Source organism: Triturus cristatus, chromosome 2_1 (genome assembly GCF_964204655.1).
Source record: "Triturus cristatus chromosome 2_1, aTriCri1.1, whole genome shotgun sequence".
NCBI classification, from domain to species: domain Eukaryota; kingdom Metazoa; phylum Chordata; class Amphibia; order Caudata; family Salamandridae; genus Triturus; species Triturus cristatus.
Window position 1 is genome coordinate 394,571,128 of NC_140581.1, and position 24,794 is coordinate 394,595,921.

At 43.7% G+C, this 24,794-nt stretch overlaps 1 protein-coding gene across 8 annotated transcripts in view; it reads left to right on the forward strand.

Moving 5' to 3' along the window:
• Nucleotides 1-24,794, forward strand: part of KIF2A (kinesin family member 2A) — a 418,450-nt gene that overhangs the window by 83,053 nt on the left and 310,603 nt on the right. For all 8 annotated transcript variants that reach the window (XM_085631560.1, XM_085631589.1, XM_085631578.1 and 5 more), the window contains 2 exons: nucleotides 8,159-8,278; nucleotides 20,100-20,154. In XM_085631560.1, coding sequence (XP_085487686.1) covers nucleotides 8,159-8,278; nucleotides 20,100-20,154 — 175 coding nt within the window. The remainder of the gene's footprint in view (nucleotides 1-8,158; nucleotides 8,279-20,099; nucleotides 20,155-24,794) is intronic.

The following is a 24,794-nucleotide window of genomic DNA, read 5'->3' on the forward strand; positions in this document are numbered from 1 at the left end:
TTAGGTTTGTAACATTCTAATACTATTTGGAGTTCTTCACGGAACTTCAAAGGATTTCTGCAGGTATTGGGGAATTTTCTTGATATTGTCAAGATCTGCAGCGACATGAATGATGACTTTGCCTCCTACCTCTGGTCCCAAGTATTCTCTCAAGGGAAAAATTCATCCAGGGGATTGTTTTTGGAGTTTCTCTCAAGTTCCCTCCCACTCCCTCTAGTGGTATGTCTCAAATTATCCTGGGATATAGCCAGCATTCGTGCCCTGCTGCTCAATGTCTAGCATCAGTCTAGTAGGATGGCGAGCGAGAAGAGTTGTTTGTGGAGCTGGCCTCTCATATTGCGTGTTCTGTTTTCTAGTGCTTCACCATTAGCCTCGCTGCCAGTTTTTAGCTCAGTGCGCAGGCAGGTACAATAAATGCCTTATTTGCTGGTAGCTCCCCCTTGACACACCCCTTCTTTCACTCCACCTCCCACTATTTGGTCAGCTGGAGCTGCCACATTTCTAGGTGTGCTGGCATGGGGAAGCTCAAGGCATCTGATAGAACCTGCTCATTTTCTCTGCTAGCTATCACCCTATCGCGTTACTTGAAACTTGAGTATCTTGTGAATCTCTTTCATAACTGTGATTCATATTTGTGGTTGTTACCTTCCTCATAATAATTCAGGAAGAGTGACCACTGATCTGCGTCTGACTTACTTTTGGGCTCTCTTAGTCTTTTTCTAAGGTTAATCAAAGATCAAAGGTACCCTCCTTCAGAAAAGACGTCTTCCCATCCTCTTTAGTGAGTCCAACCTACTCTTTTTATATGCCTGCAAGTGCGTTTTCCATACAAGTGGAGCATTGCATGTGTGGCATTACCTTTTTGAGTTGTTCTTTTTTTCGACTATTTTGCCCCCATTTTTGTCACAATTTTCCCATTTACGACTGGAAAAATATTAAGGTGCCTGCCAGTCTTGTACAGCAGCAAAGTCCATAGAAGGGGTGGGATAGAAGGGGAAAGGGCACATGTGGGACTGACAGATTTTTTTCCTGTCTGTTCTCGTAGAGAAATGTAGGAATAGTGCTTTCACTCTGTCGCACCTATCCCCTTGCTGCCAGATTTCTTCTGTCACAGCATGTTGAGGCTCACATGCGTTCCGTTGTGGCTGAATCAGCATCCCTTTTTCTGACCGATCGGCAGGCCGTGTGATGGTCTGTTCTCCACTTCAGTCTCCCTGGGGAACCTCTCCATAATTTACGTTTGACACATGGTGTTTTTTTTTTTTTTTGTAGCATCTGGGCCAGCCCCCATTCATTCACTTCAGCCGAGTGTAGGCATTCAGATGAAGCACCTAAACGGTAGAAGAAAATCTGCTCAATCTCTCACAGACATACAATGTATCAAAAGACTTGTGGAATCTTGCTGTCAGCTGGATGGCACACATACAGTCTATACAAACCAGTTTAAATAACCACTCAATTGTAATTAGGCTGAAACCAAAGAGATCTGCCACAAACTGCTGGTAATCAGGGAATCTAATATAGTCCACCCACCCTCCAGGTTCCAAATAAACAGATACTCTGAGAACTGACATCCTCTAATGACAAAATGATGACAATTCGCAAATCTCTTCCATTGACTGTCATAATGGCAGTCTCATAAAGGAGGACTGTATCACACTCTGCCCAGGCAGATCTCTTGACTCCTCTTGCCCCACTCAAAGATTCTTAAAATCAGGGTGCATGATATCTTGCCACAGCCATTGGAGGGAATCGGATTGACAACCCAAGTGATAAACTGCCAACACAATAATGGGACCTCTAGAGTTCATCAGAACGGCAAGCATAGCACATTATAAAAATGCACATCTGTTTTTTTACACTGCCTCAACCATGGCACCGCCAAGTTCTGCATCCCATAACCCAATCCCCACATCTCAGTGGTCATCACACGCAACATAGAAACACGTCCCATAAAGGCTCCAACAAGGACAAGTCTTCAAACCCCACACCCACATTGTGTAGCATGCTACCTGTTTGGACAAACATTTTAGCGCCCCAGATAAAGGTAATAACCACAATATAAATACCGCAATACAATAAAATACAATAGACGGCGGTAGGGCCAACTTCTAACAAGCATGTGGCAGTAACATCGGAGATGGAGGGTGTAGATGGTGGAGAAGGGGCGGATGGAGAGAATATTAAGGTTCAGTATCAGAAGGATGACGCAGCTGGTGTTAGTTCTGCCAACTTTGAGGGAGAGTCCTCTATCTCAGCCGCCTCTCTGATGGGGATGTTCTCTGCGCTTACAATGGAGATCAGGAAAGGGTTTTCTGAGTCCTCTGCAAATCAGTTGGAGATAAGGAACTATTGTGAAGCATTGGATAATAAGATTGAGGATTTGACCGTCAGAACAGGCGTTCTGGAAGAGACCTCAGCAGCACTCTCAACTAACTTGGAGCAAGCTAAGGATGATATAAAGAAGCTTACTAGAGAGGAACAAAACCTAAGCGAGAGGCTGGAGATGTTAGAAAACAACGCCAGGCGGGGGAATTTGCGGATTCTCAATATTCCGGAAGGATCTGAGGGCTCAATTATTTCATCTCTGTTCTGCTAAAGGATTCCCTGGGCTTAGAGAACTCAGTTGAGGAGTTAGCCGCGGACATACAGCGAGTCCATAGGGACCCCTTTCGGCGGAATCCCCAGAGATCGAAGCCGCGTAAAATTCTGGTCAATTTTCACACTTGCGTGTTGAAGGAGCGGATTCTTAACCTGGCATTAAAGCAAAAGTCCCTCGCAGGGTCTGGGTATACTTTCTTAGTTCGGTCTGACCTCTCCAGAATTACATTGGAGAAACAATGGGAGTTTGGGAGGCGTTTGGATGCCTTTAGGAAGGTAGGAGCAACAGCTCAGCTCATGTTTCCGGCAGCCATCAAAGTTATGCATAGCAATCGGATGTATAACATCAGGACAGTACAGGCAGCCGATGAGCTTTTGATTACCTAAGGGAAAGAGCACAAGTAGATTACATATATTTTGAGATAGCATGGCTGGCTTTTTTTTGTTTTTTTTTTGTTTTTGATAAACCTAATAGAGCACGTGTCACTATTAACATAAAGCTGTATGCTCTTTACCTTAGGCCACATTCACTTATTTACACGATCTAAAATGTCCTCTTCTTTTTAGGTCCAGCTAAATGTTTAAAAGTAGTTTTGGTAACTTCTTTCTTACAGTATGATAGGTGGAGGCTTCACTTTTTATGTACTCATATTTTTTCGTTGTGTATCCTTTTTTTTTTTTTTTTCTTGAGGGGGTGCTATCTACCGGATAATTTGCCGGTTAGAAAACACAAGGGTTTTCCAGGGGGGAGGGGGGAGGTGGGAGGTTGAGGAGATGCACGGGGTTAGGAGGGGGGGTGGGATATGGCAAAAATATAAAATGGTCCTCATTGTTCGAAGTAGTATCATAAAGGATGGAAGCAGGCAGATGTTGAGCAAAGAATTAATGCAACAAATGGTAATCTTAGCCTTTTTTTCTTTTTTTTTCTTAAGTATGGGTAGCGTAAAATATATCTCCTGGAATGTAGACGGCCTCCGCACCAAGCCCAGAGCTAATAGAATCATGCAATATTTGCGGGACTTGGATGCGCAGGTAATAGTGCTCCAGGAGACACATCTAACTCATACTAAAATGCTTGCCCTTATTAAGAAGAATAGGTGGATAGACTTTGCAGTTTCAACTACCCAAACAACTAATACAAGAGGGGTCTCAGTTGTATTTAAAAAAGGAGCTAAAGCTAGGCTGTTATCACAGGCGGTTGACCTAGGTGGCAGATGGGCCATAGCGTCCGTGGTTATGTCGGTTATGCAAAATACAATTTTGGGATATTATGGCCCGAACCAGGACGACCCTTCTATCTTGGAGTCAATTTTCTTGCACCTCCTTTCCATCCCTGAACCCATTATCCTGGCAGGCGATTTTAATGTCGTATTGGACCCCGTATTGGATAAATCGGCTAATAATCGATCCCTTGTTTTGTCTAAGACTAGAGTCTTGTTGCAAAGTGCTATGAAGCAATATGGGTATGTTGATATCTGGAGAGTGAGGTCGGGGCAACAACAAGGGGTTTCTTTTCGGAACTATAAATATCGCCACCAGTCCAGAATAGATTTCATCCTAATAAGTCTGAGGCTGGTAGATTCCGTAAAGGCTATTAGCTACCTCCCATTACATCTATCAGACCATGCGGCTGTAGTTATGGAACTTGTCAGTCCGACTAAGAAGTGTTCCATTACATGGTCTTTCGACCGCTCTCTTCTCTCTTCCCTTGAGGATATCACATTTCTTAAATCTGAAACCCATAATTTCTTGAACTCCAACAGGGGTTCAGCTACGACTAGAATAATCTGGGATTCATTTAAAGCTTTCTTGAGAGGGGTTATTATGGGGAAAGTTTCATACCATAGGAAGCTACATAGAGAGGAAGTCACCTCTATTGAAGCTCAGATATGTCAAATACAACAAGATATAGACTCCAACTATGAGGCTTCCGGATTAAATCTGCCCACTCTTTGTAATCAATTACTGGCTCTGAAGGGTAGTTTGAGCTCCATATTAAATCTTCGACTTCAACAAAGATGGGAAGCCAGTAAGTTGGCCCATTTTGAATACAGCGAGGGCGCCGGGACACTACTGGCCTGGAAGACCAAAACAGATCTGGTTCGAAATAACATTGCCGCAATAACGGTAGATAATAATACTTTCTCTACAGATGAGGATATCAGGAGTGCCTTCAGAGATTACTTTCAGGTCATCTACAAGGAGGACAAGGAGATCTGGATAGATTCTATTGAGGGGTGGCTGAGGGACATCAATCTTCCTTTATTATCTGCCGAGCAATCTCAATTCTTAGATAACGCCATCACTGAGGATGAGGTAAGATCTGCCATTAAAAAAAGTAAGAAGGGGAAGGCGGCCGGGCCTGATGGCTTGCCGGCAGAAATATATCGAGCCCTTGAAACAGAATTAGTCCCATTCCTCACTGTTCTATTCAATCAAATTTTATTGGAAGGACAGCTCCCGCCAGCCTCCTGGGATAATGCCTCAATCACCCTTATTCTGAAACCAGGGATATCCTACAGGCCAATTTCAATTCTTAATGTGGATTATAAGATCTTCACCACAGTGTTGTCATCAAGGTTGGCTGAGATTGCGCCTTTGGTCCTCCACCCTGATCAAAAAGGCTTTGTCAAGGGGCGACAATTATTCGAGCTAACCTATGATTTAATAGGTGCCATAGATATAGCATCGGTTCGGACTCTCCCTTTGGCGGCCCCCACGTTGGATGCGACCAAGGCTTTCGACAGAGTTAATTGGGTATACCTGTCGGGGGCTTTGGCTAAGTTTGGCGTGGGGGCAGGGTTTCGTAGGGCAATTGGATTGTTATATCATAGCCCAGTAGCACGCCTCTTGGTCAATGGAGAATTATCTGACCCGGTTACTATCACTAGGGGGACACGGCAGGGCTTCCCACTTTCCCCCCTACTGTTCGATTTTTATATCGAACCTTTCGCGCAACAACTGAGGGAGGAGGTTAGTATCAAGCCTTTCTCTTATAAAGGGTGGGAAAGGAAAGTAGCCCTATACGCCGATGACGTGCTTATTCTTACTTCGGATGTAGGCACTGCATTCCCTTTAATTTTAAAGATCGCCCATTCATTTGGCCAAGTTTCCGGTTACGAAATTAATGATACCAAAACAGAGATGCTGGTCTGGAATGATGATGGGCAAGCTAAAGATTTACAAGCGGGTTCCTCGATGAGGTATTTGGGTCTTCATATTGGGAAGGACATTGAAAATATTGCTCAAGTTAATTTAACTGCAGTAGCTAAAGATTGCCGTAGGTTATTGCATTCATGGTCTCACATTCCACTATCTTTAATTGGGAGGGTCAATTTAATTAAAATGTCGATTCTTCCTAACATTTCTTTTTTGTTTTCTACCATTCCTCTGCACTTTGATTATTCTTGTTTAACTAATTTACAGTCCGACATAACATCTTTTATCAGGAACAACAGACAGGCAAGGATTTCATGGAAAAAGCTTAGGAGGCGAAGGGACAAGGGGGGTTTGGCTGCCCCGGATCTGAAATTATATGCTTGGGCTTTTCAGTTAACTCACTCCCGTATGTTGTTAAAAATACCTTTAGACTACGGGGTGGGCCGGATGTTTTCAGCCATGCTAGAAGGGGAAGAAGTTAGTCAATCGGCCTTTCTCTTCAAATTTGGCAGCCCCAAGTACTTTAAAAAAATCAAACTGAAGGTGTTACAGGGGTTGGCAAAACTGTGGGCCGAAGTTACAAGATCTATAAAGCAAGTGTATTTTTGTGATAGGACTCCGCTATGGGGGCTACCTGAAAACCCCGTCTGGCTTGGAGACACCTTAGCTGCGCCTATAAGAGACGCAGGCTTAGAGGTCTGGGGAGATCTCTTTTTTGAAGGGGAGTTGCTTTCATGGGAACAGCTTCAGGCCAAGATTGGCCCTAACCTATCAAGGTTCAAATACTTTCAAATGTCTAGTTGGACTCAGGCCTACAAATCTCAAGCCCTCGAAAGAAACAAGTTTCCACTTGGAGGATATAGCCTACTTATAAATAACTTGGTTAACAACCCATTGGGTAAAAAGGAGACCTCACAGTGGTATAGACTCCTACTGGAGGAAACGGATGGAGTTTTTGATCTGCCTGACTTGTTGTGGAGCCCTTCAATTTCTGGTCCAAACTTACAAAATCTCTGGTCAGCGTCATTCGGCCTTTTGTGTAGTATAGTGAAGCCATCATGGCTACGCAGGAACCACTTGTTTACTTTGCATAGGGCATATTATTCTCCCCTCAGATTATCTAAATTTTCCGAGGGCAACTCAATAGCATGTTCAAGGTGTGGCCTTCAGGCAGCATCGGACACCCATATGTTTTTCGATTGCCCTAGTTTAGTGTCATACTGGGCAGCTATCAGTAATACTCTAACTACTTCATTGGGTTTTCAAGTTAACATAGACTTGCCTCTTGTGATCTTCGGGATCTTGGAAGGAGCTCAAAGTGCTGCTAAAAGCTTGGTGTTCTATGCGGTGTTGTTGGCAAGAAGGGAGATCTGCAGGAAGTGGAAAGACCCGTCCCCTCCTACTTTCGGTGAATGGCAGGCTTCCGTCTTGTACACATCACGTATGGACCTTGCTAGAGCTGGTAATCAGAGCAAAAGGGCTTTCTGGTATTTGTTATCTTGGTTACACTGAAATATCCGTTTTTTTTTTCCCCCCGGGTCCGATGATTACCCTATTATGGTGCCTCCCTTGCCTTTCGCACCATGTGATTAGTCTTTTCCTGGTTCTAGCCCGGGCTGACTTGGCTGCCACCCACACCAAGGTGGCTTACAAGAAGGGAACCGTTTGGTTCTTTGCCTTCCAAGATTGAGACTGCAATAGCTAAGGGATATTGTGTACCCACTATCTCGACTATATATCCCTGCCAGCTCTGTTATGAACTGAGACAGCTGGGTGCAGGTTAATCTGGTCTGGCTTTGAAACCATGGTAGCAATGAGGACTTAACAAAAAAAACCAAAAAAAAATACAATAGAACTTCTGATGTGGTTAGCTGACTCAGAACAAATTAGACTTCACTTTGAGCCTACTTACAGAGTTTTTCATCAGTACTACATTCTACCACTAGTTGTTAGAAGTAATGCACACACTTCAATAAACTGTTATGAAGCTGCAGTAAAAAAGGAGAATTTTGGTTTCATGCAGAGTGCCTACAATGTTTAAAATAAGTATTTGAAAGTTACTTTTATTGGTATGTGTTGGGGTCTACCAAATAACTTAAAAGGTAGCGTTTAGATGTTTTGCGTTGCTGTTTCACTGCTCAGGTTTTGATGTTTATTTATTCTCACCATATGATCTTATAGAGTAGACTCTCCCGTAAACATTGTGCCAAAATGTATCTGTTTCCTTCACATTAATAGAAGGGTGTTCTTTTTGGCTTCCTTACACCATCCTCCCGGGTAATTTTGTAATATAGCATCTTTTCAGTTGGCCTGTTTTCCATATGTTGCTTTAGGTGTACATTTTGTTTAGAAATGCGTTAAACATGTACTAAAGAGTTTGTATTTTGTTTTCCAACAGATTGATCTTGAAAGTATATTTGCACTAAACCCAGACCTTGCACCTGATGAGGAAATCGAGCCGAGTCCAGAAACTCCACCACCATCCACACCATCTGCTAAAGTAAACAAAATTGCAAAGGTATGTGCATTTTGGATGTTATGTTACGGATATTTGTAAAGTGAACAACTCGCCTGAAACAGCATCATGGTGCTGAAAAGCAGAAGCGGTGTGGGCTGACCCAGGGCCAAGAATAGGTGGAGAGCCGTCAGTTTCTTGCAAAATCCAAGAACTGAGGAGGTGGCTCTGATGTGTAGGGTTAAGTTGTTCCAGGCTTTGGAAGTGAGGTAGGAGAAGGCCAAACTGTCGGACCTGGTTCCACATGTGCGGGGGATTTGTGCAAGTAGGAGTCAGGCTGAGCTGAGGTTTCGGTTAGGTATGTGGAAGTTCATGCGATTGTTGAGTTAGGTGGGGCTGATGTTGTGCAAGGCTTTGTATATGTATTTGAGTAGTTTGAGTGTCTGTTTGTAGATGGGAAGCCAGTGAAGGTATTTGAGGTGGGTGCGAGAGGTAAGTCTTGAGTGCGAGTATGGACACTCATCATACACGCGTTTTCCTTACACACTTTTTTCCACGGGCTACAAATATGTACCCGTTGCTGAGATCAGACCTGAAATAAAATATTTAAAAAAAGAAAGTGGATGATGGTGAATAGGAAGTACAAAAGGGCAAGTTACAAATTGTAATATCATCAGACAGAAAATTAAGGCTTTTTTTTACTAATTTAGCTTTACTCATTATCATAGTATATAGATTCCTATTCTTCAGTGCAGTGTTGGTACTACATTTCACAGACAAAGAAGTATATTCCTGTTTCTCTTAAAGACTTTCAAAGAAACTTATGTCTGAGTGTAGATGTGGTCTTTTTCTTGTTTATTCTGTATCACGTATGTCTTCACTTCTTGGCTGCTTCAACCAGTGCTGGAATCTTTTATTGATGGAGAGAATAGAATGCCTGGCCAACATAATCAGGAACCACAGACTCAACACCGATGACAAACGACCCAACAACAATCAAAGAGAAGTTCCAAAGATGCATCAAGTACGTGGCCATGTGGATGGTCAAAACTTTCTCAAACTCAACACAGACAAGACAGAAGTACTCCTATTTGGGAAAGGTAGACCCACCCTGTGGAACAGTGAATGGTGGCCACATGAGCTGGGCCATACCCCCAACCCACGAACACTCCTGCAACTTAGGAATCCTCCTCGTCAGCCAGCTTTTCATGAAGAAGCCGGTCAGCACCACCTCCTCCGCTTGCTTTCTCACCCTCCGAATTCTCAGGAAAGACTTCAGATGGCTCCAACCCAACACCTGGCGAACTCTCGCACAAGCTCTCGTCACCAGCAGACACGACTTTGGCAACCCCCTCTACATAGGAATCACCGCCCAACTCATGAGGAAACTTCAGACCATCCAGAACACAGCAGCCAGACTCATCCTTGAACTCCCCAGATAGGCGCACATCACCCTGTACCTCAGGAAACTCCATTGGCTACCAGTCGCAAAGAGATGCCAGTTCAAGCTGCTCACCCACGCCTACAAGGCGCTATCAAACAAATGACTGCCGTACGTCAACAAATGAGTGAATTTCCACCAACGTACCAGGAAACTCCGTTCTGGTTCCTGCTCTTTACCAACCACTAAACACATTTCCCCCACCTGGCGGTGAAGACCTGGAACACCGGACTCCTGCGAGCCTCGTCACTGTACCAGCAGTTCAGGTAGGAACTCCATACCTGGATGTTCAAAAAGTAGGCACAGCCAGCATGATCCAGCAACATGTACCTCCACAGCACCTCGAGACCCTTTCATGTGAAGCAGCCACACTTCGCAAATCCTGATTGATTGATTGAATGCACATTAGAGAAATTAAAGAAGGGGGAGGGAATGATGTGTCTTCATGGTATTTCTCCAGCATTGATGGGTGCACCAGAAGAAAGGCAAGGAGTAAGAGAAAAGGAAGAAGTAAAGTAGAACTTAGGCATTACCTCATTTATCCTATGGTCAAGAACTGGGAGCACTGAGGAATGTGTATGCTGTTGGAATTAAGTGTTTGATTTGTATTGTGGCGGAATAAGATGCCAATGCATAAAATAAGACCAGGGAATTTCAAAGAACAATGTTATGACTATAATGTTAAATATAGGAGGAAGCCATTTGTATACCTACACCATGCCTCAGATACAAACTGTGGAGGACCTTTACCTCATTGCTGGTTGAGTGAATAATTTTTGCAAGGTTGTGCTGAAAGTTCAAAGTGCACAACCAAAAGGTGATGGATGAAATTCTTAAATTAATCTCAGACACTTCTGAAATATAGGTTGATGATAGTGCGTGCAGATAGTGAACAGCATGGTCCTCTTTTGCATCAGGAAATCCAAGGGTACCCAGTTTATACAGCTGTGCTGGCTGGATGTAACTCTGTCAAATGGGCACTTTACCAAGGCTTGTTGCTTCTAGTCTCCAAAGTAACTGGGATAGAGAATGACAGAGTGGACAGCTTATAGAAGTATTGTACTAGTCACTTGACCGGGAAATCATCCAAGAGGTCCTCAACCTTATCGTTGAGATGTCTATGCATGGGTGTTAATTTATAACTATGCACAACCCCGCTGATTAATGGAGGTATTCTAAATATCTGGATAGCCTGGGTTTGCAGTGATATTGATGGTTCTGTTGTAGTCTGGTCTCATTCTCTTATCCACTCCACCGTGACTTCACCACCTCCCCACGAGGATGGATCTCCTGCCCATGGAGGGAGAGTGCTACACTCCATCCTACCATCTCATCTTGAGTACGTTGTTCCTGAGGAGATGACCTTTCACAACTTGAGCATCACCTCAGAGTTTACACATCTTTCCACCAGATTGGCATTAAGATGTGAGAGATGCATATAAAAGTATATTAGTGCAGCAGGTCATGTGTCTCTTTACCAGGCACTGTGAAAAGAAGAACCCACCATAAGAGCCCAGTCCAGAAGCTAATGGCTGACATTCTGTTCTCTGAGCGTTGGTGAAGAACACCATATTGCTTACATGTTCAGTCCATGATGTACTTTTTTCCCCCACCAACTGGGCGAGTCAGAAGTGCAGGTGGATACCTGCAAAACTTGTCTTGGGGTCATAGAGATGTACTGGGACAAACCTGAAGAATCCCTCACGACAACGAGGATGTTAAGAGGCACTTGATGGCCTGAAGAATGTATTCTTTCTGGTAAGGCGTTCACTGCCTCTTGTGACACAAATTTGATTGAGATCACCAAAGCTGGTGTCACAATATCGGATCCACCAGGTCGGTGTTATTGGTGAAGATGTGAGCTGATGAAAGTTCCATCCAGGGTAAGGTCTAAGTCAGTAGTTGAGACACAAAATATTTGTCCTTTCTTAGTTTTTGTTAGTGTAGCATACTCTGACATGTCTGTTCATCTTAGCTTATCCTTCAGAAATGCCTAGTTTCACCTTTTCCTTAAAAAATATAATTGATGTTGGGCTGATGGTGCGTGCCCTACATTTGCAGCTATTAGCAGGAAAGTAAGCACAGGCCTAGCATGGAAATATTAACTTCCTTTATTTTCAAAATTGCTGTTGTCAGAAATATTGTTCTTAGTTGTGAAGAATGGGGGCTTCACAAGTAATAAGTCACCAGCCTCCTGTTACTGGAAATCAAGTATCCCATTGTGGCACTTAACTCTCTCAGGATAGGTAGACAGAACAGTTCAAGGCCTACTCAAGGGCGGTGGTGCGGGCTAGTACCTCAATCTTTAGGCAAGCAACACCCACCACCCAATAAATTGTTGTTGAGTGCTTTTACTTATACAACATACAACATACTTTATTAAATACACAGTACTCGTAATGCATATTAATTCCAAATATCTACATGGTGTCAGTAACGGTTCACGCACCATAAATCCACAATATCCCCCACAAATACTAGACACCACATACTAAGGTGTAGTTTTGAAAAGAGTCTTATTTCCTTTATCCGGGTGTCTGCACATTAATAAAACCAGAAATATGTTATACTAGACTAATACAACACGATTTAAACCACTAACGGTGGTACCATTTTACAGTGACATTCATTAATTACGCCTCATGCCATGAAAAGAAAGGCATTTTGTCCCCCACCCCCCTCCACCCCTACCCTACTTTCAGAGGGTGCACGCCGCTGGGATTGTGGGGAGCCCTTCAGCCATTTCCGCCACCATGTGCACTGCTCAGCTGCCTTGAAGCACTGTGGGAGATGGCTGTCTGTATTCTCCCACCACTACTGATCACTGATAGGAATTCAATCTCTGGATTGCCTGCCCCACTCCAGTCTCAGGCACAAGGTGAAGGGGAAGCATCGGATACATGCCAGCTGGCACTGCCTAACGTATAGGCAAGTCACCCCTCTAGCAGGCCTTATGGTATGGTGCACTATATTAATCACTTAAGGGTGACTGTTCCTAAAGAGAATAGAGAGAGTTAGCCTATTTGGTCGCTAGGAGACATTGTGATGGAGACTATCTCAAAGAGTAGGTTGGAAGTGAGACATTCTAAAGGTGGGGGAATTCCTCCTTTTGGAAAAAGTGCCCTCACAAACCCATGCAGGTGTCATGCTTCATTTTCTGGCATTGCTCCTCGTGGGGGTGCCCTGCAGTCCCCCACGGGCCCCGCGAGAGGCCTCTTTATTGGAGTTCTTTTCGGAGGAACGCTGCCGTGGTGAGTGGGGGTGTGTGCGGGGGGGGGGGGGGGGGGGAGAATGTGAGTGAATTAAAAATACTGCACTGGTACCCTAAAACTCGTTTTTCTGGGTCCATGTGGTATAGTTAAAACAGATGACAAGAGAAGGCCTCTAGATTAATTATATCAGAGGGTTGAGTATTTGCCTTCTGTTTTATTGTCAACAAGTGAAAGTGATAGTAGTAGGTGAATCACTTAGGCCGACATGTTGCATGCCTTAAATAGGTCCCTAATGGATCCCTTGGCGTTTCATCATGACTGTGCTAAAAGCAAAAGAGGTTAAAAATAGGAACCTGAGAAGACGACACCCAGTATCCCTGTAGAACCTATGTTCAGTTTTTTTAAGGCGCCAGTGCACCTAGAGGAATGCCCACTAGGAGTTCCAAAATCCAACCTAGAAAGAAAAGAAAAAAGGGCAACATTTTTATGGGAGAGATAGTTATAGCACTCATTAGTATCTTGGAAAAATAGTGCGTTTGACTCATACACTACATTCTTGTCAAGATTGGGGCAAGGAGGCATGCTGTCACATTCATTCCCCAGTCGCTGGGAACTGGCTATGCAGTGGTCACACACACCACAATATCAATGCCCACAGTTTGTTGCCTGACGTGAAATCACGGGGCTGTGTAGAAGAATCGGCATGCTGGTGTGCTCAAACTCATATGTGTATCCACATTCATGATAAGAGCAAAATGACACATGTCTGTGATGTCTATCGAAATGGCATGGGAGCCATGGTTGGTCGTGCAGTCCGTTAAAAAAATATATACACCTGCTATGCCACTTCCAGTAACAAAGTTACTCCGGTGCGAGTAGCGGTGTCCGAAATAATCGTGAGACAGACAAACAAATAGACATACAACATATATATCCTACCCCACCAGTAGTTAAGGCTGGCCTCATCGGCGTTGAAGCGTTGAATGAAGAAGACTACCTGCGAGTGATATGATGGAATATGAGAGGTGGGCGATTATGGCCAAGAGCATACCTCTGTCGATGTGCAAGCCAGACGGAAAATACTCACCCAATCATGACACGAGTGTAGTGTATGAATCAAACTCATTATTTTTCCATGATACTAATGAGTGCTATGACTATCTCTCCCCAAATTTTTTTGTTCTTTTTTCTTTTCTTTCTAGGTTGGATTTTGGAACTCCTAGTGGGCGTTCCTCTAGGTGCACTGACGCCTAAAAAAAACCTGAACATCGGTGCTATATGGATACTGGGTTTCGTTGTCTCAGATTCCTATTTTTAACCTCTTTCCCTTTTAGCTTGGTCCTGATGAAACGCCAAGGGATCTATTAGGGACCTATTTAAGGCATGAAACATGTCGGCCTAACTGATTCACCTATCACTATCACCTTCACTTGTTGACAATAAAGCAGAAGAAAAATACTCACCCCTCTCATATAATTAATTTAGAGGCCTTCTCTTGTCATCTGTTTTAACCATACTACACGGACCCCTGAATAAAGTTTTTTAGGGTTCCAGTCGAGTATTTTTAATTCACTCACTTTCTCACACCCGCACTCACCACTGCGGCATTTCTCCGAAAAGAACTCCGATAAAGAGCCCTCTCGCGGGGCCCGTGGGAACTGTAGTGCCACCCCCACGAGGAGCAACGCCCAATGATGAAGCATGACACCTGCATGGGTGTGTGAGGGTACTTTATCCAAAACAAGGAATTCCCCCACCTTCAGAATGTCTTGCTTCCAACCTACTCTGTGAAATAGTCTCACTCACAATTTCTCGAGCGACCAAAAAGGCTAGCTCTCTCTCTTCTCTTTAGGAACAGTCACCCTTAAGTGATTAATATGTAAGCCTTGGGAGCGCGGGGTCTGTACCTTTCTTTCTTTTAGCTCCCCGTCCCCCCTCTTTATATTTTTAGGTTGCACTATTTCACAGGTGTGGGCCTATCTGCATGAGCAGATATACCTCTACAATATTTAGATATTGTTAAGTGCCAGGGAAGCCGTAGAGTACATGGGCTGGATCTGCCACCTGGCCGTTGTTAAATCTGAAAAGACATGTCGGATGCCCCTCCTTCGGGCTCAGCACTGAAAATTGCCGCCACAGTTAAAGCCTATTTGTCGACCTCCTTGGCTCAAACACATGCATCTGTCTCCTCCCACACCGACTCTGCAGCTGACTGCTTCTGGCTCGGTGCCGACCAAAAAACACCCTTCCGCTTCGAAAGCTTCGTTCTCCTAAACTAACAAACTAAATCCTTGAAACATTCTTCGGTTCCAAAACCATCGAGGCATCCCAAAATTTCCATATCGCCTGTTGACCCTATTCTCGAAACCATTGATATTAGAGCAAAATCCAAATTCAACACCTAACTAGGAGAACAATGCCCTCTCCTCCACTAAAGAGGCAATTGACTATTGAGATGGCTTTGGACACTCCTATACCTCAAAAAAAGAGGACTAGGACACTATTACAGGCCCTACGCATCATCCACCACCTCTCCCACCATCACCACCTCCACAATCCCCTACTTCATCTCATGCATCTCCACATCATAATCCTGTAGATGCTACACCTCCAGGCTCACCTAGATCAAACACTGGGGGTGTGGGAGGCTCATTCGGAGAGCCAGACCCATGAGTCATGTATAATACTGATACTGTAATACCAAATTATCCGAATCTATATCCAGCTAGACCCTCCCCTCTGAGGATGCTAGTGCCTACCAACAGGTTATTGCAAGGGCAGCTACCTACCATGGTGTTAAATTACATAAGGAATCAGAAGAACAAGATTTCCCTTTTAACACTCATCACAAGGACACACAGTATTTACCTATGCTTCCTGGTATGTTGGAGCAATCTGATATTTTCAAGGAGCCTATCCATGCCATATCCACGGGTAGATAAAAAAAATATTAACCCTCCGCATCAGACCCTCTTAGTCAAGTACCACCGGACACTGGAGCTGCCACCACTGCTCGTAAAAGAGCTACTAGTCCAGCAGCTGGAGCCACCCCTTGAAAAAGAGATCAAGCTTATCGACGCAGCAGGGAAATAGATAGCAGCCCAATCAGCTAACCACTGGCATATTGCCGATTCCCAGGCCCTTCTAGCACGCTACGATAGAGATGAGATGGAAGAGTTGTTACAACATCTCCCTGAGGAGCATTGTATAAGGGGACAACAAATTGTTTCAGAGGAGCATGCCATCACTAATGCCTCTATGAGATGTGCCTTAGATGCAGCAGATACGGCTGCAAGAGGAATAAACACCAGTGTATTTCTCAGGAGATAGGCTTGCTTCAGGTGATCTGGATTTCAGCCAAAAGTTCAACAAGCAGTTCTTAACCTGTTCTTTAACAAGGAACATCCTTTTGGCCCTCAGCTGGACACCGCCCTGGACAAGATGAAAAAAGATACAGGCACAGATAAAGCCATGGGAGCCTTGCAAATTAATACATTTAGAGGCTCCTTTTGGCGCTCAGGTTACTGGGGTGGATATGAATCCTCCAACACAGACTCCTTCATTTCTTAATCGAAGCAGGGCCAGTCCACCTATTCCAAAGGGTTTAGAGGTGGTACAATAAGGGCAGAGGTAGGGGTGCTTCTGCCCATTGAGCATCCTCCACTGCAAAACAGTGACTGCCCAACTCTTCTTCCCTGACCACATAACACCTGTTGGGGAAAGACATACATTTTTCCATCCAGTCTGGGAATCCATTACCAGAGGCCAGTGGGTACTAGCTTTGGTTTGTGTCTGGAGCGTGTTACCACACCACACCATACAACATTCCACCTCACACTTACAGGTTATCACACAAGCACCTAACACTTCTCAAGCTAGAAATGCTAGCCCTTCTCCTCAAAGGGGCCATAGAACCAGTAACTCTTCAAAAACAGGGCACAGGATTATATTCAATATGCTTTCTCATTCTAATAAAGGACGGGTCCTTAAGACAAATCTTCAATCTCTGATTCCTCAATTACTACATCCTCTCAGAACACTTTCAAATGTTCACTCTACTGATGTCATTCCCCTTCTACAATAGGGCGACTTTATGGCCACACTGGACATTAAAGGACGCTTACTTTCACATAACCATACACCCTTCTCATCGCAAACACCTCAAGGTTGTCATAGCAGGAAAACACTATCAATTCAAAGTTCTTCCGTTAGGAGTCACTACTGTGCCTCGCGATTTCACAAAGTGTGTGGCAGTAGTGGCAGTACACCTAAGACGCAAAATGTTCACATATTTCCATACGTAGATGACTGGCTTATCAAAGCCAGCTCCTATCAACAATTTCAACAACACATTTAGTTGCCAGTGGTCCTGCCCAGTTTGGGGTTCACCATCAGTGTCTGCATATCTCACCTCTGACCTCTTCAAATTCAACCATATTTGGGGGCAACACTCAACGCACAGTTGGAGTTAGCTTATCCCAATCCAGCTCTTATACAGAATTTTCAAACAATTCTACCTCAGTTCCAGCCAAACAAAACACTTGACAGTTTTGGACTGTCATGCGTCTACTAGGAATGATAGCATCTTTTATTGCCATAGTTCTACACCCAAGACTACACATGCGTTCACTGCAACAGTGTCTCTTGCCAGTGGTCTCCAGCACAGGGTCACTTCCAGGATTTAGTGTTGATGGACCACCACACTCACTGTTCTCTGCAATGGTGGATCCCAACAATCTGTTGAAGGGGCGGCCTTTTTTAGACAGAGTGGCACATCATTTTAACCACAGACTCATCAGAAACAGGTATAATACAAGGCCAGTGGGATACCGAATAACAATCCTTTTACATTGCATACTTGGAACTTCGGGCAGTCTTACTAGTACTGAAAGTGTTCCTTCCTCGTCTTAGTTTGGACAGATAATACGACAACCATGTACTACACACAAAAACAGGGTGAGACCCGGTCATCTTAACTGTCACACCCCGATCAGACCATATGGGTTTGGGCTCTTCACCATCACATTCATCTCTTGGATGAATAGCTGCCGGTAACAGTCTGCATTCTTATAGACCTGCTCAGAAGCATGCACCAACAAACCCACGCATGGGAACTCCGTCCACATGTTTTCCTTCCCTACTTTCAAAAGTGGGGTGGCCCCTCAGATGAACTATTTTGCCATAACCAAAAACACAAAATGCCTAATCTTTGCCTCCAGGTTCCCACACCCACTATCCAAGGACAACATACTATTGATGAGCAGGTAAGGGATATTTGCTTATGCTTTTCCACCTCTCCCTCTCATTCCATTTCTGGTTCTGAAACTCAGGCAAACATCACTAAACATGATTCTTGTAGCTCCCACCTGGGCACCGCAACCCTGGTTCACAACTTTATTAGATTTCCCAGTAGTCCCACACGATAAACTCCCCAACATGCCAGACCTTCTCACTCGGGATCATGGACAAATTAGACACCCAACCCCCAAGATGCTCAACTTAGCGATCTGGCTCCTGAGGTTTACAGTTTGGTTACTTGAATTTACCAACAGAATGCATGGACTTTCTTAAACAAGCATGCAGACCCACAACTAGAGCTTGTTATGCTGTAAGGTGGAAATGTTTTGTTTGCTACTGTCAACCTAAACAAAAAAATCCCATCAAATCCACAGTAAAGGACATTATTTATTATTTGCTACATTTACAAAAATCCAATTTAGCTTATACTTTCATTAGGTTGAATCTTGCTGCCATAGCTGCCTATCTCCAAAACAGATAGCATCTGTCCCTCTTCAGGATTCCAGTCATTAAGGCATTCATGAAAGGACTCAAAGGAGTAATTCTTCCTCATGCACCTCAGCTGCCTTTTGGAACTTATCAGGCTCATGGGTCCTCCTCCTGAGCCTTTACACTTCATGCTCTCTTCAGTTTCTATCATGGAAAGTAGCATTTTTGGTTGTTGGTCAGGAGTGTTGGCTCCAGGCATTAACCTTTGAAGACATTTTCTTTCAAATACATAAAGACAAACTGGCTCTCCATACTAATCCTAAATTCCTACCTAAAGTACCAGTTTCACCTCAATCAATCTCTAGAGCTTCGTGTGTTTTTCCCTAAACTTGGTTCTGTTGCAGAAAGAGCTCTCCACACTTTGGATGTTAAAAGAGCGCCTGTGTTCTACATAGATAGAACTAAAACGTTCAGGAAAACAAAACAACTAATTTTAGCCTTTTGTCCACCTCATTTCTCCACCTCATAAAGGCACCCCTACATCCAAATCAAGCATAGCTAGATTGATAGTCGAATGCATACAAACTTGTTACATAAAAGCCAAAAGTCTTGTACATGAAACTCCCAGAGCACACTCCCATCGTAATAAAGAAGCAACTGTGGCCATTTTAGGTAATATCCCAATAGCTGATATTTGTAAAGGAGCTACATGATCTGCGCCACACACATTTACTAAATACTACTGTGTGGATGTTTTAGGATGCCAACAAGCTAATGTAGGTCAGGTAGTGCTATGTGCCCTTTTTCAAACTACTGCAACTCCAAAACGTTAGTCACCGCTTCTAAGGAGGGACTGCTTTACTGTCTATGCAGAGCATACGTACACATTTCATTGAACAGATCGTTACTTACCCTGTCAGCATCTGTTCGTGGAATGTAGTGCTGTAGATTCACATGCGCCCTCCCTCCTCCCTGGACGCTTGTGGCCGTTGTAGTTGTATTTTGACACCTCTCTCTGATACATTCACATTTTAGCATGGACATCTCTATTTTTTTACACTTTTCTTATACTCCTGTCACACCCTCCTGCCGGGAAACAGTCTAACAAAGGAATCGATGCCCATGCGCAGTATCACCGAGAGGAGGAGTTACTATACCTCATGACCCGAAAATCTTCTTCGAAGAAAAACAACTTGTACAAGTTCAAACCCAACACTAGATGGCAGGAGTATGCAGACCATGTGAATCTACAGCACTACATGCCACAAACTGATGCTTAAAGGGTAAAAATATCACTTTTTATATGTTGTGAGTCCGTGAAAGTTACTGCAACCTAGTCAGGACCAACTGTGTGAAAAACTGACCAGGATTCTGCACCACCTGCTGAATAGTGCATGTGCCTTTCTAGAACAACTGAGTTTACGTGTTTTTTAAATCCAAGTGTATGGAGATTGTATGTTGATACAATAGAATTGACCGATTCATTGGCTATTTGTTTCTGTAGAATCGAAGAACGGTAGCTCCCATTAAGAATGAAACTCCTGCCAGAGACAATCGAGGTAAGTGATGAAATATTAATGATAGTCTTGAAACAAAACATCCTTTCCTCATGTAATTACGAATATTTTAGGAAAGGGCCACACGGGCAGTATTGCATTATGTTGAAGTAGACTTACTTGATAATTGTTATTAGGACATTTGTCATTTTGTTGAACATGGTTTATATGTAGCCGTAGCACTGGATATGGGCATTTAATTTCACTTGAAGAGGAACAAATGTTCTCCCCAGCATTTCATTTAGCCAGCCTGGATTGGATTGTAGTGCTTTAAACTTTCCATTTAAGAGCACAGAAATGTCCAGTCGCTCCTTGTGGCCTCAAAGGTTGAATGTCATTTGAGTCCAGTTTATTGGATGTATGGCTGTCCTCTTTTTCTAGCAACTAGTTCCTCTCTTGGACGTGAAGGCTCATGACTTTCAGATGGGGTAAGGGAGTGGTGAGCGGGTCTGTGGGGGTAGGGAATTGACACAATAGTTGAAATGTGATCCTAATCTGCATCTCCAGGGAAGGCTCTCATTCCACCCATCCTTATTTTGCATGCTTCTAGAGGACATCAAGGCTTTATTGTTATGCATACTTTATTTTGCAAACTGATGCTCTAAAACCTTTTTAGCTTGCTCTGTATCTCACACAAACTTTTCTTCCTTGGGTGATTTTCTTTGAGAAATTCCACTTTTCATGAATAACTGGATAAAAAGACAATAATTGTTCAAATAAAATATGCCTGTAGGGGGCAGCATTATCACTCAGATAATCAGATTACAGCTCAATTCAATGTCAGCTAATTACACTTTTTAAAAAAACATTGCTTTGAGCGTCCCTTCCCCTCATATGCCTCGAACGGAAAATGCTACTTACCAGTATGCATCTGTTCTTGGCATGTAGAGCTGCAGATCCACACACGCCCACCCGCCTCCCCGGCTACTTTTATCTGTTCCAGTATTATCTTTTTTAGATACAGCATACATGGGCATCTTTTCTCTTTCTTACAAATCTCCATCATTTCCCTGCTGCCAAAAAACAATCTGAGGATGGAGCCGATGCCCATGCGCACTATGATCCAAAGGAGGAGTCACCTATCCCGTGACTTCCAAAGACTTTTCCAAGACAAAAACAAGTGCGCACATCCGGGCCCAACACCAGATAGCGATCTACGCTCAGTGTGTGGATCTGCAGCTCTACATTCCAAGAACAGAGGCATACTGGTAAGTAACATTTTCCTTTTCGCTAAAAGATTCAAGAAGTCACCAAAAGTTGGAGAATTTCAATAGTATTGCCAACAGATGTTGAGGAAGATCACCAAAACACTAAAAAATACTAAATTCCTTGGAAGAGTTTCCAAACAGCACCTTGACCATGTGGGATGGAGAATGAGTTTGGGAAATTGAGCACACCTGATTTAGATGTTGCCTCAACTGCCACAAGTTTGCATAGAAGGACAGCCATAATGTGTGCAACCTTTGTCTCTCAAAGGACCACAAGTTGCTGAGGTGTGATGCTTAGACAATTTCCAGCTTTAGACTGAGAAGACGAGCAAAAACAGGTGGCGCAATCCCAGCACAAACATGGCGATGAAGAAAACCCTGAAGAAACCAAACTGGCCCAATGGGAAGTTTCCAACACCGAAGAAGTCATCAAGGTCGATAGAGGAGATGCCGAAGATAATTTCAAATGAGGTTGAGAACAGGAAGTGCCAGGTAACACTTTAAGGGCGCAGCTGAAGCATGCAAAGTCTACCTCTACACCCAAAACACAGTGGCGATCAAATGGCAGGCAAAGGCAAAAAGAACCCCACAGTTGAAGACCCTGTCCGAGACAAATCCTCGGAACTGGCTTTCCATCTGAAAGGTGATTGAAATCGCGGGAGGGATAATGAGTCTCTAAAACAAATTCTGCAATTTTGAACAAAAGGTTCAGTGTTGAGAGGAAGAAGCAGAACCTCAAGGCTGAGATTGAGGCCCTACTGAGGAGGAGGAAGAAGTATGACTCCATGAAAACATTCTGAATGCCCAATAAATCAAGGGAAAGGAATAGCAAATGGGAACATACTGAGTTGGAGCCTCCAACCACATTAGAGCCTGGGGGCACGAGGGTAGCGGGGGGGGGGGGGGGCGCAGAAGGGGAATTCTTCAAATACAAAGAGGAACCAGATGATATGCAACTTGAGCATAAATCTTACTGAGCGGATAGGCTACAGAAGTGTGGCAGTATCCACTGATTCCTCCTGAGGAAGGTGTCAACACCTACTCATCAAAGCCATTGCTTCTGGATGTCATTGCTGTACACATAGTCCTGATAAAAAGGGCACTTATGGGATACAGCTGGAAGAGGAGCAGTTCGATTCATGATTCCCCGTTGAAAAGCTACTGCTCTCACATAAAAAGAAACCGTGCCTGCCCATAGTGCCCTGTGTCAATGAGCAAGGACAACAGGTCTTCAGAGAGCCAACTACTGCAAATGTGCTAACACTAAGGGTAGAAAGAAAAGACTGGTACTGTACCCTGGATCCACTTTAAATAAAGGGCACTGTGGCTGTTTACTCCTTCGTAGTCACAACCACTTGTAAAACGGTTAACTCACCAACTGCAGTCGGCCTCCTTGTGAAAGAGACAGCAAACAATTGGACATGGTGGGCCTGAAAAATGGCAAGATCAGCACTAGCACAGATGCACATATCCAACTCTAATACGCTGCTAAACATATATGACCAGTAACTGTGAGACAAAACTAAGGACCTGATGCAGTATTTCCTTGAGTAATACAGGAAGAAAGCAAAGACTTTCATTCAGGATGACAAAAACTTTACCAGCATCTGCCTAATGTCGCCACTTGATGCTACAGACACAACCAGTATACCATTGCAAGCGGCAACCATTCTCGTAAGACACGTCTGGCTTAGGGTGCTTTAAGGTGCAAGTTTCGGTCATAAATGTGCTTTTTTGCGTTTCATGGTGAGAGTTACTTTGGCTGCAACGTGCTTCAACGCGTGGAGGACAACATAGCCGCTAAGGCGGGATTACACCCAGGTCACTGTCAGTAATCAACTTTATCGAGCCACATCTATTGTGGGAGATGAAGAAGTACCGACCCACGAGGGATGGAACCCAGCAGCATCTGACTTGCCAACAGATGTCCTCCTACACAAAACACCTTTTAGGAGACAAAACTAGAGGTTTCACCCAGAAGAAAATGACCTCTGACAAATGGCTATTGAACATAATCAAAAATGGTTATTGCACATAGCTTTCAAAAAACTTTTCAAAAACATAGACTTTCTCCAGAGAAGAACAGCCGTGTCTAACTCAAGAGGTCACATACCTCTTAATCAAGAAAGCAATAGAAAAGGTGCCATCAAAAGAAAAGAACCAAGACGCTTACTCCATTTACTTTCCATTTTATTTGACCCTCATTCACCTCAGGTTCTAATATCTAGTATCTTAGCCCCAAAAGTGCGAGAGAGAGAGAGGACATCAGATGGGCATCAGAGATAGACATTTTCTCCTTGCAGGTACATCTCTCTGAGTGCCCGATTCACGGCAGGTGCATTGTATAGAGCAAGAAGGAGAGACATAGCAGCAAAAACAGAGTTATGTAGGTGCTGTCATTAGGCAAAGCTGTAGTCACTTACATCCTCAATAACCAATACTTTCCACTACACCCAGCCCAATTTTGTAACAGGGCCCAGAATCTTTTCTTCTTGGAGTCTTTCCCTAATAAGTCCATTCTAGACATATAAAACCGGGAATCTAGCCACTCCGAATGTTGGGGCGGGGTTCCTCCCAACCAGTTACTACAGATTTCTCTTCTGGCCAATAAAAGTGCATAAAACAGCAAGTCTATAGCAATTCCTAGCACTCCTTCCATGACTCCAAAAATGATCAATAAAAGGCTTTCCTTAATCTGTAGCCCCAAAATACCTGAAAGTGTCATTTCTACTTCATCCCAAAACCTCCGATTTCTGGGCAGTGATGAAACATATCCGTTGTCTTTTCGAAACCACACTTTGCACATGCAATCTGTCTGTCCTTCCCCATCTTTGACCGCTTCTCTGGTGTTCTATATGCCCTATGGAGTGAAAAGAGGTGGTTTCTCTTTAAAAAAAAGCAGGGTTGACAATGGAATATAATGTGCACATCGATACTTGCTTTGTATTTTGTCATTTCTCCCTCGGCAAGCATCTTCTCCACAGTTCTTCTGCCAAACTGAAATCTCCATCCAAGTACCAGAAAGAAACTTCTTTGTTCCCTGGGGGTTTTCCAACAAGTTGCTCTTCCAAGACATTTCCAATACCCAAGGGCAGCTTCCAGCTTTGTTCCCAGCTCTTGAATTGTACATATTTAAATCTTAAAGTTTGCCTAACAGCTCATTTAACTCATTCTATGATACCACTTTTCCGTTCTGAGTAAGCTCTCCCCAAACATTTACACCTGCATTTCTTATTGGTAGCTCCAGTTTATCTTTAAGACACTCTGGTGTCCCTGTAGATTCCCAGATGGGGGATGAGTAGGAGTAATAATCTTGTTTTGATCATCATCAAATAATGTACCACATTCTAGTCAATGCTTGCAGCATTTTAATTTGATTTAAAAAAATATATATTGAGGGTCTCTAAATTTGAAGAGATCTGTCTACACCCATCT